This window comes from Sceloporus occidentalis, unplaced genomic scaffold (genome assembly GCF_023333645.1).
Source record: "Sceloporus occidentalis isolate IW3139 unplaced genomic scaffold, rSceOcc1.0.p SCAF_91, whole genome shotgun sequence".
NCBI classification, from domain to species: Eukaryota; Metazoa; Chordata; class Lepidosauria; order Squamata; family Phrynosomatidae; genus Sceloporus; species Sceloporus occidentalis.
This window is the reverse complement of record NW_028317071.1, coordinates 1,591,868-1,610,684: the sequence shown is the minus strand read 5'-3', so window position 1 is coordinate 1,610,684 and position 18,817 is coordinate 1,591,868. Positions and strand designations below refer to the sequence as shown.

Here is an 18,817-nt window from a genome sequence, read left to right as displayed (position 1 = left end):
TTCAAGATCTGGCTCGGGCTCTCCTCGTTCCGTGTCTCCCATCTCGGATGAGGACGCCCCGTTTGTGCCCGAAGGCCCATCTGTCCCGTCGCCCACGGACGACGTCCGGGCCTTTGCCGACAGGGTCATACGGATGGCTGATGCTCTCAAGCTAGAAGTCGCCCATCTGGAGGATGATGCCCTTGACCCGGTGGAAAGGAGGATCCACGGCTCTGCTCCAGCTCCACCAGCCCTGGCTTACCTCCCGTCCCTGGAGAAGATTGCCAAGCATTCTTGGGACGCCCCAGCCACCATCTCGTCGACTTCGCGCAGGATCGAGAACCTGTACCGGGTTACTCCGTCTGCCCCATCCTGGCTGTCAAACCATCCCAAGCTGAATTCAGCTATTGTGGAGGGAGCCCAGTCCACCTTCGCTCCCAAGACCTCATCTTCGCCTGTCGACAAGGACAGCAAGAAGCTGGACGGCCTTGCAAAGAAATTCTATGCCTCGGTGGCTCTCGATCTCAAGATCGCAAACTACGCAGCTTGCATGGGGGCCTACGTCCAGTTCCTGGTGGAGAAGATGAACCCCACCATTGCTGACTTGCCCGAGGACAGGAGGCGTATGATGGCGGCTCTCAGGAGTGAGATCCACCTGATGGCTGGGCAGCAGATCATCTCCGCCAGACACTCCACGGACTGTGCAGCCAAGGTCCTCTCTGGCTCCATAGCTCTCCGCCGCTATGCATGGCTCCGGTCCTCAGACCTCACCCTCAGGCGAAGGTGGCTATTGAAGACATGCCCTTCGACAACTTGGGCCTCTTCAATAGGGACACGGACGAGAAGCTTAGCTTCAGGTACCGGATGAAGACCGCGGCTAGAAAGCACGGTATGTCTTCCGCACCATCCAAGTCCCCCCGCCAGAGGTACCCTGGTCAGCGCCCCTGGCACCCAGGAGGCCAGTACCGCTTCCAGCCCCAGGACCATCCTTACCACCAGGACAGTAACCCTCAGGGCCGATCCTCCCGGTCGCCTGCTCCCCCACCAGACAGGCGTCAATCTTCCCAACCCAGATACCAACAGGGGTATAGGAAGAAGGATGGCTGGGGCAAGAAGAGGTTCTGATGTGTTCCTGCGCACCTCGTCACCTCCAACAGGCTGAGCCCTTTCTTCAACACCTGGGCCGCCATCACTACGGACTCTTGGGCACTTAACATCGTCCACAGGGGTTACGCCCTAGAGTTCTCTCAGCTCCCACCAACTGGAGCTTTTGTGTCAACTGTCCCCTCGGACACCCTTCTTGACGAAGTGCGCACTCTTCTAGAAAAAGGCGCCATTGAACCTGTCTCCCCCTCTGAGTTCAAGCGGTGCTTCTTTTCCAGGTACTTCACCGTACCGAAGAAAGACTCTGGCCTTAGACCCATAATGGATCTTCGGGCCCTCAATGACTTTATGGTTCACAAGAAATTCAGGATGGTAACCCTTGCTTCTATCTTACCACTCCTACAGGAAGGCTACTGGTTCGTGACGCTAGACTTAAAGGATGTCTACTTTCACATAGCGATCCTGGAGGACCACCGCAGGTTCCTCGCTTTTGCTGTCGGACACCAGGCATACCGGTACAAGGTCCTTCCCTTCGGCCTTTCCACAGCTCCAAGGGTCTTCACCAAGTACATGGCACCCGTGGTGGCATACCTGCGTCAAAGGGGAATCACAGTCTTCCCATACTTGGACGACTGGCTCTTCGCAGCATCTTCCAAGGACACTCTGCTCAAACAACTCGAGTTTGCCCTGTCGCTCCTTCAAGCATTGGGACTACAGGTCAACTTCGACAAGTCCAACCTGACTCCTACCAAGCGCATCGACTTCATAGGAACCACGCTGGACTCTGTGTCAATGAAGGCATACCGTCCAGAGGCAAGGTTTCAGGCCCTCCACGCATCACTGCAGCCCTGCCTGCGTCAAAGGCGTCTTCAAGCCCATGTGGTACAAGTCGCCATGGGACACCTGGCCTCTACCACCTTCGTCACACCGTGGGCCAGGCTAAGGCTCAGGCCCCTGCAATCCTGGTTCCTATCCGTGTTCGACCCCGTCCGAGACACGCCTACCAAACTGCTCACCATCCCGAGGACCGTACAGAAGTCCCTTCGATGGTGGCTCCAGCCCGACAACGTCTGCGTGGGAATGTCATTCCTACCCCCGCAGTCGGACCTTTCCCTGACCACGGACGCCTCCCTGCATGGATGGGGCACCCACACTTTGGACCTTACAATAAAGGACAAATGGTCACTGGCGGAAGCCACTCTCCACATCAATGTCTTAGAGATGCTTGCCGTGGAAAAGGCACTCAGAGCGTTCCAGATGGTCCTCACAAACAGGGTGGTGCTTCTTCTCACCGACAACACCACGGTCATGTACTACCTCAACAAACAAGGGGGTACAAAATCGAGGACTCTGTTGGCAGTCATCATCCGCATCTGGGAGTGGTGCATACAGCACAAGATACTGCTGCAGTGCATCCATCTGCCCAGCGACCAGAACGACCTTGCAGACCAACTCAGCAGGTCATCTTCCACTTGCCACAAATGGAGGCTGCATCCAGAAGTAGTGACCCAACTCTCCAATCGCTGGGGTCCTCCTCTCCTGGACCTGTTCGCCTCCCGGCTGAATGCTCACACACCGGATTCTGCTCACGGTACAGGGAGCCCGGATCGGAAGGGGATGCCTTCCAACTCAAGTGGACTCAAGGCCTCTTGTATGCCTTTCCCCCATTTCCTCTGATCACACGGGTGATCTCGAAGATGTTGTCGGACCACACGGACGCAATCCTGATAACTCCGTGGTGGCCCAGACAGCCGTGGTTTGCTCCTCTCCTACAGCGGGCACAGGAGCATCTCCGACTGGAACACCGGCCCGACCTGCTCTCGCTTCACGACGGGCGAGTCCACCATCCCGAAATGCAGTCTCTCCCATTGGTGGCATGGAGGATTCGGTCCTGAGCACGCTTCCATCCGGTGTTCAGGATTTCATCAAAGCAGCACAAAGACCATCTACACAGAGGTCCTATGCCTACAAATGGGATCGGTTCCTTGCCTTTCTGCAGACAAAGGGCATTCCACCATCCCGTGTCTCCATCCCTGTGGTCCTGGACTTTCTTATGACACTGACAGAAGCAGGTCTCTCCTTGAGTTCTATCAAGTGCTACCTGTCTGCCATTTCGTCACACTATTTGTTTCTCTGTTTGGGGGCCCTCTCATAAAGAGGTTCCTTAAAGGATTCAACAACCTGCATCCACCTGTCGCAGACCCTTCACCGCAGTGGAGTTTAGACACCGTCCTGGCACAGCTGGTGTCTAAGCCGTTTGAGCCCTTAGCTACCACGGACCTGAGACTCCTGACCTGGAAAACGGCTTTCCTGGTAGCTATCACGTCAGCCCGCCGGGCTGGTGAACTGTGTGCCCTGAGGGTGGACCAACCTTTCCTCCGTTTTCATAAGGACAAGGTGGTGCTCTGTACAGACATTACTTTCTTGCCCAAAGTGGTGTCTGCTTTCCACATCAACCAGGACATTGTTTTGCCGACTTTGGCTCCTAATCCGACCACGGACTCTGAGTGCCAGATCCATGCCCTGGATGTCTGGAGGGCACTGGCATTCTACTTGGACAGAACTGCTGCGTCCAGGTGATCGGAGAGACTTTTTGTATGCTACTCCGAAGCCAAGAGAGGGCTGCCGGTCTCACCGCAGAGGTTCTCTAAATGGGTGGCCAACACCATCCGTCTCTGCTACGAACTGGCCAAGAAGCCCTTGCCAGGTCGGGTTAGAGCCCATGCAACTAGGACGGTAGCCGCATCCTCAGCCTTTTTGACGGGGATTCCCCTTGAGGATGTATGCAAGGCTGCTGTCTGGTCCCAGCCATTGACATTCATAAAACATTACAGGCTGGACGCCAGGGCCAGGCAGGATGCAGCCTTTGGGAGGGCAGTGTTATTTTCTGCCATGCAATAGACCTGTTGCACTGTTAATAAATAACACAGTTGTTTGGTTTACATACTTTATTGGTTATGTGATTTATTGGTTATTGACACTCCCTCCTCCACTGACTACAGCTCGCTAGTCTAAACCCATTTGTGTGATTCACAGAGACCACGAAGAAGAAGAACAGGTTGCTCACCTGTAACTGTGTTTCTTCCAGTGGTTATCTGCGAATTCACACAAACCCGCCCATCCATCCCCTCAGTGTCTGCTCATTTGACAACACTTGTTGCCGCGCTGATTAGCGGCTCATTCGGAACTGAAGAGGAGCGGGCCACCAGGGGCCTTATATATGGGTGGGAGGGGCTACCGCCAAAAAGTTGCAGAAAGATACATTGCTTTCTGCCTGGAGATTCTAGAAGTTTCCGAGGATTGCTGCGCAGGCACAGAATAAACCCATTTGTGTGAATTCGCAGATGACCACTCGAAGAAACACAGTTACAGGTGAGCAACCTGTTCATACTTATTTTTTGCATTTGCATACTTTTTAGTGGGGTATTTATACCCTTTTAGAAATGACATTTGCTTTTCTGCTCCAGGGTGTAGTTATTTTCTTAATTCTTTTTGTAATTGGAAGTGGGATACAGTTTATCCTGGCTACTCACATTTTTTGTTAGAACCCTTCGGTTTGTTTTGTTTTATCCTTCTATTTTTCTTCCATGTGTGAAATGGAATTAGGGTTGCCATATCCCGCCGGGGGGCGGGACAGTCCCAGTTTCTGATCGCTGGGGGGCGTCCCCGCACGGTTTCCTCCTTGACCCAGGTTTGTTCCGGGTCAAGGAGGTTGCGGCTGCGGCGGCTGCGGCGGCTGCGGCGGCTGCTGTTGCGCACAGCCGCTCCTGCAGCCCTCGTGCATGGGCGCTTGTGTGGAGCTGCTCGCGCACGATCGCTTGCGCAGCCGCCAGTGCGGCCGCCACCAGCAACGCAGCCTTTGCTGGCCGCCCGCCGGCGCTTAGGCTGGCCCTGCACATGCCCTTGCAGGGCCGCACACAGAGCTAATGAGGAGGTGTTCCTCCTCCTGAGGCTGGGGCTCCAGGCCTGAGCCTGTGAGCGCTGGCGGGGGCAGGGCTGTTCCAGTCCCAGTCCGCCCCCATTGGCCAGCCAGACTCAGGAGGAGGAGCTCCTCCTCTATTGGGCCAGGCTGCAGCCAGAGGGCAAAGGAAAGGGCCATTTCTTTTGCCCTTTTTTGGCGCCAAGGAGGAGGAGGATGAAGAGGAGGAGGAGGAAGAGGAGGTGGTGGTGGTGAGTGGCCATTTCCAGTATGAATTTTTGTATTTTTTAAAGTGTATTTTTCCAGTATTTATTTTTATTAAAAATATTTTTAAAGTGTATTTTTTTTCCAATATGTCTTTTTCTTAAGTGTATTTTTATAACGTGTATTTTTTCCAATATGCATTTTCCCAAGTGTATTGTTTGTGTATTTTTGGTGCTTTTAATGCTAACAAGTCTGCCTTCTTTTGACAATGATAGCGATGATGATGATGATATCAGTCAGCTTCTGAGGCTGGCGCTCACTCTTTCTGAAGCCAAGACAGTGTGACTTTCCAAAATGCATTTATGTGTGTTTTTGTGCTTTTAGTGCTAACAAGTCTGCCTTGTTTTAACAATGATGGTGATGATGATGATGGTGGTGGTGGTGGTGATATTGATATCAGTCAGCCTCTGAGGTATGCGCTCACTGTTTCTGAAGCCGAGAGTCTGTGACTTTCCAAAGTGCATTTTCTGTGTCTTTTTTTGTGCTTTTAATGCTAACAAGTCTGCCTTCCTTTGACAATGATAGTGATGATGATGATGGTGGTGATATTGATATCAGTCAGCTTCTGAGGCCTGCGCACACTCTTTCTGAAGGCGAGATGGTGTGACTTTCCAAAGTGCATTTTGGTGCTTTGAATGCTATCAAGCCTGCCTTGCTTGGACAATGATAGTGATGAGGATGAGGATGGTGATATCGATATCAATCAACTTCTGAGGCATGCGCGCACTGTTTCTGAAGGCGAGACAGTGTCACCTTCCAAAGTGTGTGTTGGTGTATTTTTTGTGCTTTTAATGCTTACAAGTCTCCCTTGTTTTGACAATGATAGTGTGATGATGATGATGATGATGATGATGATGATATGAGTCAGCTTCTGAGGCATGTGTGCACTGTTTCTGAAGGCGAGACAGTGTCACCTTCCAAAGTGTGTTTTTGGTGTATTTTTTGTGCTTTCCCTTGACCAAGTACACATTTCTGAGAAGTACATTTGGTGCAAGAAACCTGAAACGGCAAATCCACTTCTTGTGAAACCACCTTGACATGTTCAATATGCATAGCCATGATAAACCATGCTGTTAAACCTAAGGGGTTTGGTTATGGAATAAGCCTCTGAAATATGCAAAAGGCTATGCTAAGTAAACCATGTTCAATGCTTAATGTGCTGTTGTGTGTGTTTTGGAATGGAGGGGGGTGGTTTGGCCAGAAAGGGAAGTACATTTCTGCCATCTGTCTAGGAATAATGGCAAAACGTCCTCCATTTTGCTCATGCCTAAGAAACATGCATTTATATATAATCTTTATTAAAGTTTACCATACATATATATAAAAACACATACAACTACATACAACATTCATAACATTTCCGATAAAATACAATACATACATTCAACATTAACCCTCCTCTAAACAAACCCACAACAACAAATACAATGCCAACATTACTACAAGAACATAGTGACTTCCTCCTACAGAGGGGTTGAGACATGCTTTAGCCCAGCAATTTTCCTTAATACAAAAAAAATAAAAAATAAAAATTCACCATTCTTGTGTAGTCTATGATTATTTTCAATTTATAAAAAATCTTTACCACTTATGAATTTGTCTTGTGTTTATATCTCCCCGCATTTTGCTATATTTCTTTTAAAAATCTTTATAACACATTAAGAAATTACCCAATAAAATTACGGACCAAATTATCTGATTTTATAAACGTAATCAAAGGATGACAAATTAATTTCTCCTTGTTCCAATTCAAATTCATAACATAACAAGTAATTTTATCCAATTCCATAAAATCTATAAGTTTCAAGATCCCTTCCTTCCATGTAGGTTCTGCATCTCCCTTCCAATGAGATGCAAGTATCATTCTAGCCGCTGAAATCATGTGAAAAAATAATTTTCCGTGCTTGTTTTCCATTTCATCTGAAATCATATTTAACAAAAAGAATTTGACTTCAAATTTAAAGTTCACTTTTACAATTTGTTGCATTTTATTATATATTTGTACCCAGTATTTTTTAACATGTTTGCAATACCACCACATATGCATAAAGGAGCCTGGTTCCTTCTCACACCTCCAACAGTTGGGACTCTGGTTTTTGTAAATCTCTGAAAGCTTCAGAGAGGTAAGATGCCATCTATTCTGCATCTTATAATAGTTCTCCTTTAGTGCTATACAGGCAGTGTATCTAGTTCTAACAACCCACTTTTTTCCCATTGAACTAATGGCAAGGGTTCACCCAAATCTTGAGCCCATCTAATCATAGATGGTTTCACAAGCTCTTCATGCATGTCTGTTTCCAACAAAAGACTGTAAAATTTAGAAATCATCTTCTCATTTTTACCAAAAATGATTTTATCTAAATTTGAGGGTAAAGAGTCTATACCACACGTCTTACTGTCTAACATAAACCTTTCTTTAATTTGGCGATACAGGAACCAGTTTAAACATAAACCTCCTTTTCTAACATATCTTGAGGTTTTATCATTAATGTATTAATGTATGTTAATGTATATTAACATTTTTTAAAAATCATCAATTTTTTTCGCATGTCCTCCATTTGAAAATGTTGTCCTACATTTGTCCTGGTTTGGAGGTCCTGACTTATGGCAACCCTAAATGAAATCAGTCAGTGACACAGTTGGATTTGTGCCATTGCTTGTATTTAGGAACTTTTCTGCAATCCTTGCTTCAGTAGCCTGTCTTCCTATATTTAGGAACCAACAGGACAACCATCTCTTAAAAGACCAAGAGGAAGACCTAAAGGAAGTAAAAACAAGAGTCTGTCTCAAGCATCTCAGAAGGTAAGATTATCATTAGGCAGTAACCACAGGGTTTACCATATTAATCTTCTAAACTGCAGAGGCTGTGCTGTTTTGATATTACTTCGTTTTGGAATGTTATAAGAGAATCCTAAATATCTCAGGGGCAGTTTTCCTTGTTTAATCTTTTAAACAGTTGAACCTTTATTTACATGTATGTTCTTCTAGTTAGGGCTGTATGCTAGAAAAAATGAATCTTTACTACTGTGAAATGGGAACATTCTGAATTTTGTTTCTTCAAGGTTCCCTACAGCAGTCGAGGGGATGGGTGAGCCATTGGGTGGGAAGGGAATAAGAGAATAGAAAAGCCAAAAAGCAGATGAGCAAGAGAGAAGGGAGGGGGCTGGCAACCCTGGTGAGTAAATGGACTCAGGATGCGCACACAACATGAAAGAGCCAGCCGTTCTTTGATTTCTTCTGTGGCAGCAGCCCAGAAGCAACCTGCCAGCACAATGGCTGAAGAGGGGATGAGGGAAACTTAGGACACGGACAGACAGGCCAAAATAAAGCTGCTTCGGTTCACTTTGGAGTTATGCTGTTTAAATGATGCATGCGTCCTAAGAGTTTAGAAGCCATAATAAAAATGGAAATATAGGCAGGGTACACACCACCAGAAAGAGGTGCTTCCCCGGCGCCTCTCTTTGCTCCGCAGGAGCGCAGCAGCAACCAAATTGCGCGGCGCTCCTGCGGAGCAAAAAAAGAGCACCAGGAAGCGGCTCCTTTTTGTTGCGCACTTCCGGCGCCCCAAAGCGCCAGCGATGGCACGGGGACGTCACAGCTGCGACATCACCAGTACGCACCACGTCAGGTGTGTGTGCTGCAGCTGCGGCGCCCTCGTCACATGCCGGGCATGTGGGTGCTCCGCCCACCAGGCAGCCCTCGCACGTGACGAGGGCACCGCAAAGGCCTGTCCGGTTCAGGCCATAGTTACATATAAAATACAGCTTAAAAACATAGTATCACATTAAGATCAATATATCATCATCTGGTCCGCTTAACATACTCAGAGTGGGATGTCCCTTTATATTTATTTACAAAAGATCTGGGGGATAAGCCCGCCGGAAGAGATCCATCTTAATCGCTTTCCTAAAGGTTTCTAAGGTAGTGTTAAGTCGGATCTCTTCCGGTAGGCTATTCCACAGTTTAGGGGCCATGACAGTAAATGCTTTGTGGGAAGCTGATATCAATCTGATATTTGGATAGTCCAATAGAGTCTTCCCAGATGTTCTGAGAGTGCGGGGTGGATTATGTAGGGAGAGGCGTTCCTGCAAGTAATTCGGGCCCAAGCCAAGCACAGTATAACACTTTGTACTGTGCCCGGAAGCTGATTGGTAGCCAGTGAAGAGATTTTAATACAGGTGTGATATGGTCAAACCTAGGTGTTCCTGTGACCAATCTGGCTGCTGCATTTTGCACCAGTTGAAGCTTCCGAACTTGGTACAGAGGTAGCCCCATGTAAAGCGCATTACAGAAATCAAGATGAGAGATTACCAGTGCAAGTACCACTGCTTCAAGGTCCTTTTGGTCCAGGTAGGGACGCAGTTGGCGTATCGGCCAAAGTTGATACAGGCACTTCTGGCCATCACATCTACTTGAGATGATAACTGTAGAGATGGATCCAGAAGTATCCCCAAACTGCGTACTTCATTCTTTAGGGAAAGTGTGATCCCGTCCAAGACAGACTGACAAATCTCCATCCCTGGACTTGGAGAAACTTTTGCTAGTACCTCCGTTTTCCCTGGATTCAATTTGAGTTTGTTTTCCCTCATCCAGCCCATTACCGACCCAAGGTTTGCGTCCAGAGGAGAGATGCCATCCCTAGTCACTGTGTCAGTCGGAGACATAGAGAAGTGTACTTGGGTGTCATCAGCATATTGATAACACCGCACCCCATATCTCTGGATGATCTCTCCCAGCGGTTTCATGTAAATGTTAAACAGCGTGGGGGACAGAATGGCGCCCTGAGGGACACCAAATGTCAGCTCTCTTTTAGCAGAGCAGCTGCCCCCCAGCCTCACCATCTGGAATCTACCCAAGAGGTAGGATCAGAACCACTGGAATGCAGTGCCCCCAATACCTAACTTTCCTAGGCGTACCATGGTCAATGGTATCGAAAGCCGCTGAGATTTCCAAGAGCACCAACAGGGTCACACTTCCCCTGTCAATGCACAGACGGAGATCATTGACTAAGGCGACCAGGGCAGTCTCAACTCCATATCCTGTCCTGAAACCGGTTTGAAATGGGTCCAGATAGTCAGTTTCATCCAAGGCAGCTTGGAGTTGGAGGGCAACTGCCCTCTCTATCACTTTGCCCAAAAATGGTATAAGGTCTGTAGTTGTCCCTCAGTAGGGGATCTAGAGAGGGTTTCTTTATAAGCCGTTTCACTATCGCTTGTTTTAATTTTGTTGGAAATATTCCCTCCTTTGGGGATACATTAATTATAAGATAAATGGTCAACCACGATGGGCAAGTATCAAGGGAGCACGTCGCCCTCCTTACACTTCCAAGGAGCTTGTCCACTTCATCAGTATTTACTAACTCAAAATGATCCAGTCTAACATGGACCGTGGAGTCACTGGACACCTCTCTTATTGTTTCTCTTGTAATGTCCACCTCTAGATCAGCCTTTATCTGAGAGATTTTATCAGCAAAGAAGTCATTAAAAGCATCACAGCAGAATATAGTTGGTTCTAATAATGGGTTCAGGGTGGGAGGCAGTTGGGTTAGCTGTTTAACCACCCTGAACAGCTCTGCTGGACGAGACTCCACTAATGCAATACGTGTAGCATAGAAAGAATTCTTTGCTGAATCGATTGCCACTCCATAAGATCTCAACAGGTTCTCATGGCGTGTCTTATCAGATAAATGCTGATGTTTCTGCCAATGGCGCTCTAGTCGTTGCACAGCCCGCTTCATTTGGCAAAGATCCTCTGTGTACCATGGTTTTTTATTTGAAGCGGGCTGGAAAGGATGCTCACGAGCGATAGTGTCGATAGCCCTGGTAAGGTCATAATTCCAGGTATCAACCAAGGCTTCAACAGAATCGCCATCATACCCAATCATAAATCCCTCTAGAGTTTCCTGGAACCTTTTGGGTTCCATCAGCTTTCAGGGGCTGACCATGTTAATAGGTCTTCCACCCCCGAGAGGGATATTAGGAGTAGCCTTCAGTCCTACCTTGACCAGGAAATGGTCCATCCATGACAGAGCAGAAATCTGTTTTACATGTGCTCATGGATGTTCCTGTTCGGTACTAAAGACCACGCCAAGAGCATTACCTGCACATTGAGTTGGCCCTGATACTAATTGGGACAGGCCCATGGCTGTCATGGTATCCATGAACAACCGAGCTGCTCCTGATAGATCTGATGAGTCGGCCTCGAAGGGGATGTTGAGGTCCCCCAGGATGATAAGCCTGGGGGACTCCAATACCAGCCCCGAGACCAGGAGCGTCAGCTCAGCCAGGGAGTCCGTTAGGCCACGGGGTGGATGGTAAACTAACAGAATCCCTAGACTGTCCCAAGCCTTCAGGGTCAGGTAGATGTACTTGATGTGATCTGTTTTCCTGACAGGTCTCCTTTTCAACATGATGGTACATTTATGGACCAAGGGGACTCCTCCCTCTCACCCACTTTCCCTCACCTGCTCCTTGATGGCATATCCAGCTGGGAGAGTCTTAGTCCAGATTACATTACTATCCTCCCCCAGCCAGGTTTCCATAAAACAGGCCAGGTCGGCATTCTCCTCTTCCAATAAATCATGGATGATATGGGATTTGTTCCTCACCAACCTGGCATTACAGAGGAGTAAGTTGAGGGTTTGTGGTATGATTGGGATGGTCCTTGGTTCTTTAGGGTTAACAAGGGGAGTGGAAGACGAGATAGATATTAAGCATCAATCTCGTCTTCCTTTATATTTCATGCCCACCCTGTCAGCGTTATATCTCCCATTGCTCCACACTACTCCTGTTGGTATATTATAGGCAGAATTTATAATCAAATGGTTCCCCTCTCTTTCACCACTTATTTCCCTCCCATTCATAATCTCCTCATGATCCATAGTAGTTAAATGATATATGTTATAATAAATAAAAGCATCTGTTGGTGCTTCATTTGAAATCGAATTCTCTATCTGAATGTAGACCAACTGAACTAGATAGTAAAAACTATAAGCTATCTTAGGCTATCAGATCTTAAGATCAGATCTTATAGCTTGAGATTTGAGCTCGGCTTGAGATTTCAGCTTGTGAGGAGTGGGGGATAGACATCTTTCAGGTGTTCCTAACTCAGTTTTGCTACCAATCCAGTAGACAACACATTCAGCATATTCATTCTGACATACTCATTCACACATCCCAGTTGAGCAACCCAAACGTTCAAAAGTTCCGCCAGAGGGTTGAATATTTGGAGTTTGCTCCCACCGGCTCTCCTCCCCTCAGCGCTGGCGCAGGTGTTTGAATCCTTGGTATCTGTATATTTTGCATTGGCTTTTCATTTTACTAGAATGTGATAACGACAGCCCCCCACCTCTTGCTTCATATAATGCAGAACATTATGTTAGAGAAATGGTAACTGAGTGAAACCTTCAGAAGAAAGAAAAACTCTCCCATGTAGCTTTAAGAAAATAAAAACTGTCTATAGTCTAGACCAGCTTAGATGTTTTCTGTTGGTGGTCTGCATCTTCTATCTTTTTTTATGTGGCTGTTGATTAAGAAAAGTCCTGAATGTTTAGAAAAACAATAGTCACCCTTTAAAAAATAAATTTAGCTGGAAAGAGTGTGAAATACAAGACTTTTTATAATTTGTTTATACAGGTCCAGTGGTCAAGATACAACATTCATTTCTCATTAATGGATCTGTACCACGTTTTTTTCCTTTCCATATTTAAAACTGAATCAGTCAGTGACACAGTTGGATTTGTGCCGTTGCTTGTATTTAGGAACTTTTCTGCAATCCTTGCTTCAGTAGCCTGTCTTCCTATATTTAGGAACCAACAGGACAACCATCTCTTAAAAGACCAAGAGGAAGACCTAAAGGAAGTAAAAACAAGAGTCTGTCTCAAGCATCTCAGAAGGTAAGATTATCATTAGGCAGTAACCACAGGGTTTACCATATTAATCTTCTAAACTGCAGAGGCTGTGCTGTTTTGATATTACTTCGTTTTGGAATGTTATAAGAGAATCCTAAATATCTCAGGGGCAGTTTTCCTTGTTTAATCTTTTAAACAGTTGAACCTTTATTTACATGTATGTTCTTCTAGTTAGGGCTGTATGCTAGAAAAAATGAATCTTTACTACTGTGAAATGGGAACATTCTGAATTTTGTTTCTTCAAGGTTCCCTACAGCAGTCGAGGGGATGGGTGAGCCATTGGGTGGGAAGGGAATAAGAGAATAGAAAAGCCAAAAAGCAGATGAGCAAGAGAGAAGGGAGGGGGCTGGCAACCCTGGTGAGTAAATGGACTCAGGATGCGCACACAACATGAAAGAGCCAGCCGTTCTTTGATTTCTTCTGTGGCAGCAGCCCAGAAGCAACCTGCCAGCACAATGGCTGAAGAGGGGATGAGGGAAACTTAGGACACGGACAGACAGGCCAAAATAAAGCTGCTTCGGTTCACTTTGGAGTTATGCTGTTTAAATGATGCATGCGTCCTAAGAGTTTAGAAGCCATAATAAAAATGGAAATATAGGCAGGGTACACACCACCAGAAAGAGGTGCTTCCCCGGCGCCTCTCTTTGCTCCGCAGGAGCGCAGCAGCAACCAAATTGCGCGGCGCTCCTGCGGAGCAAAAAAAGAGCACCAGGAAGCGGCTCCTTTTTGTTGCGCACTTCCGGCGCCCCAAAGCGCCAGCGATGGCATGGGGACGTCACAGCTGCGACATCACCAGTACGCACCACGTCAGGTGTGTGTGCTGCAGCTGCGGCGCCCTCGTCACATGCCGGGCATGTGGGTGCTCCGCCCACCAGGCAGCCCTCGCACGTGACGAGGGCACCGCAAAGGCCTGTCCGGTTCAGGCCATAGTTACATATAAAATACAGCTTAAAAACATAGTATCACATTAAGATCAATATATCATCATCTGGTCCGCTTAACATACTCAGAGTGGGATGTCCCTTTATATTTATTTACAAAAGATCTGGGGGATAAGCCCGCCGGAAGAGATCCATCTTAATCGCTTTCCTAAAGGTTTCTAAGGTAGTGATAAGTCGGATCTCTTCCGGTAGGCTATTCCACAGTTTAGGGGCCATGACAGTAAATGCTTTGTGGGAAGCTGATATCAATCTGATATTTGGATAGTCCAATAGAGTCTTCCCAGATGTTCTGAGAGTGCGGGGTGGATTATGTAGGGAGAGGCGTTCCTGCAAGTAATTCGGGCCCAAGCCAAGCACAGTATAACACTTTGTACTGTGCCCGGAAGCTGATTGGTAGCCAGTGAAGAGATTTTAATACAGGTGTGATATGGTCAAACCTAGGTGTTCCTGTGACCAATCTGGCTGCTGCATTTTGCACCAGTTGAAGCTTCCGAACTTGGTACAGAGGTAGCCCCATGTAAAGCGCATTACAGAAATCAAGATGAGAGATTACCAGTGCAAGTACCACTGCTTCAAGGTCCTTTTGGTCCAGGTAGGGACGCAGTTGGCGTATCGGCCAAAGTTGATACAGGCACTTCTGGCCATCACATCTACTTGAGATGATAACTGTAGAGATGGATCCAGAAGTATCCCCAAACTGCGTACTTCATTCTTTAGGGAAAGTGTGATCCCGTCCAAGACAGACTGACAAATCTCCGTCCCTGGACTTGGAGAAACTTTTGCTAGTACCTCCGTTTTCCCTGGATTCAATTTGAGTTTGTATTCCCTCATCCAGCCCATTACCGACCCAAGGTTTGCGTCCAGAGGAGAGATGCCATCCCTAGTCACTGTGTCAGTCGGAGACATAGAGAAGTGTACTTGGGTGTCATCAGCATATTGATAACACCGCACCCCATATCTCTGGATGATCTCTCCCAGCGGTTTCATGTAAATGTTAAACAGCGTGGGGGACAGAATGGCGCCCTGAGGGACACCAAATGTCAGCTCTCTTTTAGCAGAGCAGCTGCCCCCCAGCCTCACCATCTGGAATCTATCCAAGAGGTAGGATCAGAACCACTGGAATGCAGTGCCCCCAATACCTAACTTTCCTAGGCGTACCATGGTCAATGGTATCGAAAGCCGCTGAGATTTCCAAGAGCACCAACAGGGTCACACTTCCCCTGTCAATGCACAGACGGAGATCATTGACTAAGGCGACCAGGGCAGTCTCAACTCCATATCCTGTCCTGAAACCGGTTTGAAATGGGTCCAGATAGTCAGTTTCATCCAAGGCAGCTTGGAGTTGGAGGGCAACTGCCCTCTCTATCACTTTGCCCAAAAATGGTATAAGGTCTGTAGTTGTCCCTCAGTAGGGGATCTAGAGAGGGTTTCTTTATAAGCCGTTTCACTATCGCTTGTTTTAATTTTGTTGGAAATATTCCCTCCTTTGGGGATACATTAATTATAAGATAAATGGTCAACCACGATGGGCAAGTATCAAGGGAGCACGTCGCCCTCCTTACACTTCCAAGGAGCTTGTCCACTTCATCAGTATTTACTAACTCAAAATGATCCAGTCTAACATGGACCGTGGAGTCACTGGACACCTCTCTTATTGTTTCTCTTGTAATGTCCACCTCTAGATCAGCCTTTATCTGAGAGATTTTATCAGCAAAGAAGTCATTAAAAGCATCACAGCAGAATATAGTTGGTTCTAATAATGGGTTCAGGGTGGGAGGCAGTTGGGTTAGCTGTTTAACCACCCTGAACAGCTCTGCTGGACGAGACTCCACTAATGCAATACGTGTAGCATAGAAAGAATTCTTTGCTGAATCGATTGCCACTCCATAAGATCTCAACAGGTTCTCATGGCGTGTCTTATCAGATAAATGCTGATGTTTCTGCCAATGGCGCTCTAGTCGTTGCACAGCCCGCTTCATTTGGCAAAGATCCTCTGTGTACCATGGTTTTTTATTTGAAGCGGGCTGGAAAGGATGCTCACGAGCGATAGTGTCGATAGCCCTGGTAAGGTCATAATTCCAGGTATCAACCAAGGCTTCAACAGAATCGCCATCATACCCAATCATAAATCCCTCTAGAGTTTCCTGGAACCTTTTGGGTTCCATCAGCTTTCGAGGGCTGACCATGTTAATAGGTCTTCCACCCCCGAGAGGGATATTAGGAGTAGCCTTCAGTCCTACCTTGACCAGGAAATGGTCCATCCATGACAGAGCAGAAATCTGTTTTACATGTGCTCATGGATGTTCCTGTTCGGTACTAAAGACCACGCCAAGAGCATTACCTGCACATTGAGTTGGCCCTGATACTAATTGGGACAGGCCCATGGCTGTCATGGTATCCATGAACAACCGAGCTGCTCCTGATAGATCTGATGAGTCGGCCTCGAAGGGGATGTTGAGGTCCCCCAGGATGATAAGCCTGGGGGACTCCAATACCAGCCCCGAGACCAGGAGCGTCAGCTCAGCCAGGGAGTCCGTTAGGCCACGGGGTGGATGGTAAACTAACAGAATCCCTAGACTGTCCCAAGCCTTCAGGGTCAGGTAGATGTACTTGATGTGATCTGTTTTCCTGACAGGTCTCCTTTTCAACATGATGGTACATTTATGGACCAAGGGGACTCCTCCCTCTCACCCACTTTCCCTCACCTGCTCCTTGATGGCATATCCAGCTGGGAGAGTCTTAGTCCAGATTACATTACTATCCTCCCCCAGCCAGGTTTCCATAAAACAGGCCAGGTCGGCATTCTCCTCTTCCAATAAATCATGGATGATATGGGATTTGTTCCTCACCAACCTGGCATTACAGAGGAGTAAGTTGAGGGTTTGTGGTATGATTGGGATGGTCCTTGGTTCTTTAGGGTTAACAAGGGGAGTGGAAGACGAGATAGATATTAAGCATCAATCTCGTCTTCCTTTATATTTCATGCCCACCCTGTCAGCGCTATATCTCCCATTGCTCCACACTACTCCTGTTGGTATATTATAGGCAGAATTTATAATCAAATGGTTCCCCTCTCTTTCACCACTTATTTCCCTCCCATTCATAATCTCCTCATGATCCATAGTAGTTAAATGATATATGTTATAATAAATAAAAGCATCTGTTGGTGCTTCATTTGAAATCGAATTCTCTATCTGAATGTAGACCAACTGAACTAGATAGTAAAAACTATAAGCTATCTTAGGCTATCAGATCTTAAGATCAGATCTTATAGCTTGAGATTTGAGCTCGGCTTGAGATTTCAGCTTGTGAGGAGTGGGGGATAGACATCTTTCAGGTGTTCCTAACTCAGTTTTGCTACCAATCCAGTAGACAACACATTCAGCATATTCATTCTGACATACTCATTCACACATCCCAGTTGAGCAACCCAAACGTTCAAAAGTTCCGCCAGAGGGTTGAATATTTGGAGTTTGCTCCCACCGGCTCTCCTCCCCTCAGCGCTGGCGCAGGTGTTTGAATCCTTGGTATCTGTATATTTTGCATTGGCTTTTCATTTTACTAGAATGTGATAACGACAGCCCCCCACCTCTTGCTTCATATAATGCAGAACATTATGTTAGAGAAATGGTAACTGAGTGAAACCTTCAGAAGAAAGAAAAACTCTCCCATGTAGCTTTAAGAAAATAAAAACTGTCTATAGTCTAGACCAGCTTAGATGTTTTCTGTTGGTGGTCTGCATCTTCTGTCTTTTTTTATGTGGCTGTTGATTAAGAAAAGTCCTGAATGTTTAGAAAAACAATAGTCACCCTTTAAAAAATAAATTTAGCTGGAAAGAGTGTGAAATACAAGACTTTTTATAATTTGTTTATACAGGTCCAGTGGTCAAGATACAACATTCATTTCTCATTAATGGATCTGTACCACGTTTTTTTCCCTTCCATATTTAAAACTGAATCAGTCAGTGACACAGTTGGATTTGTGCCGTTGCTTGTATTTAGGAACTTTTCTGCAATCCTTGCTTCAGTAGCCTGTCTTCCTATATTTAGGAACCAACAGGACAACCATCTCTTAAAAGACCAAGAGGAAGACCTAAAGGAAGTAAAAACAAGAGTCTGTCTCAAGCATCTCAGAAGGTAAGATTATCATTAGGCAGTAACCACAGGGTTTACCATATTAATCTTCTAAACTGCAGAGGCTGTGCTGTTTTGATATTACTTCGTTTTGGAATGTTATAAGAGAATCCTAAATATCTCAGGGGCAGTTTTCCTTGTTTAATCTTTTAAACAGTTGAACCTTTATTTACATGTATGTTCTTCTAGTTAGGGCTGTATGCTAGAAAAAATGAATCTTTACTACTGTGAAATGGGAACATTCTGAATTTTGTTTCTTCAAGGTTCCCTACAGCAGTCGAGGGGATGGGTGAGCCATTGGGTGGGAAGGGAATAAGAGAATAGAAAAGCCAAAAAGCAGATGAGCAAGAGAGAAGGGAGGGGGCTGGCAACCCTGGTGAGTAAATGGACTCAGGATGCGCACACAACATGAAAGAGCCAGCCGTTCTTTGATTTCTTCTGTGGCAGCAGCCCAGAAGCAACCTGCCAGCACAATGGCTGAAGAGGGGATGAGGGAAACTTAGGACACGGACAGACAGGCCAAAATAAAGCTGCTTCGGTTCACTTTGGAGTTATGCTGTTTAAATGA

At 46.6% G+C, this 18,817-nt stretch overlaps 1 protein-coding gene across 7 annotated transcripts in view; it reads left to right on the top strand.

The window, feature by feature from the left end:
* Nucleotides 1–18,817, top strand: part of LOC149284527 (uncharacterized) — a 109,519-nt gene that overhangs the window by 49,182 nt on the left and 41,520 nt on the right. For 6 of the 7 annotated variants that reach the window (XM_089496528.1, XM_089496531.1, XM_089496526.1 and 3 more), the window contains 3 exons: nucleotides 7,982–8,068; nucleotides 13,074–13,160; nucleotides 18,166–18,252. The exons of the other annotated variant lie outside the window; for it this stretch is intronic. In XM_089496528.1, coding sequence (XP_089352654.1) covers nucleotides 7,982–8,068; nucleotides 13,074–13,160; nucleotides 18,166–18,252 — 261 coding nt within the window. The remainder of the gene's footprint in view (nucleotides 1–7,981; nucleotides 8,069–13,073; nucleotides 13,161–18,165; nucleotides 18,253–18,817) is intronic. 7 annotated transcript variants of the gene reach the window in all.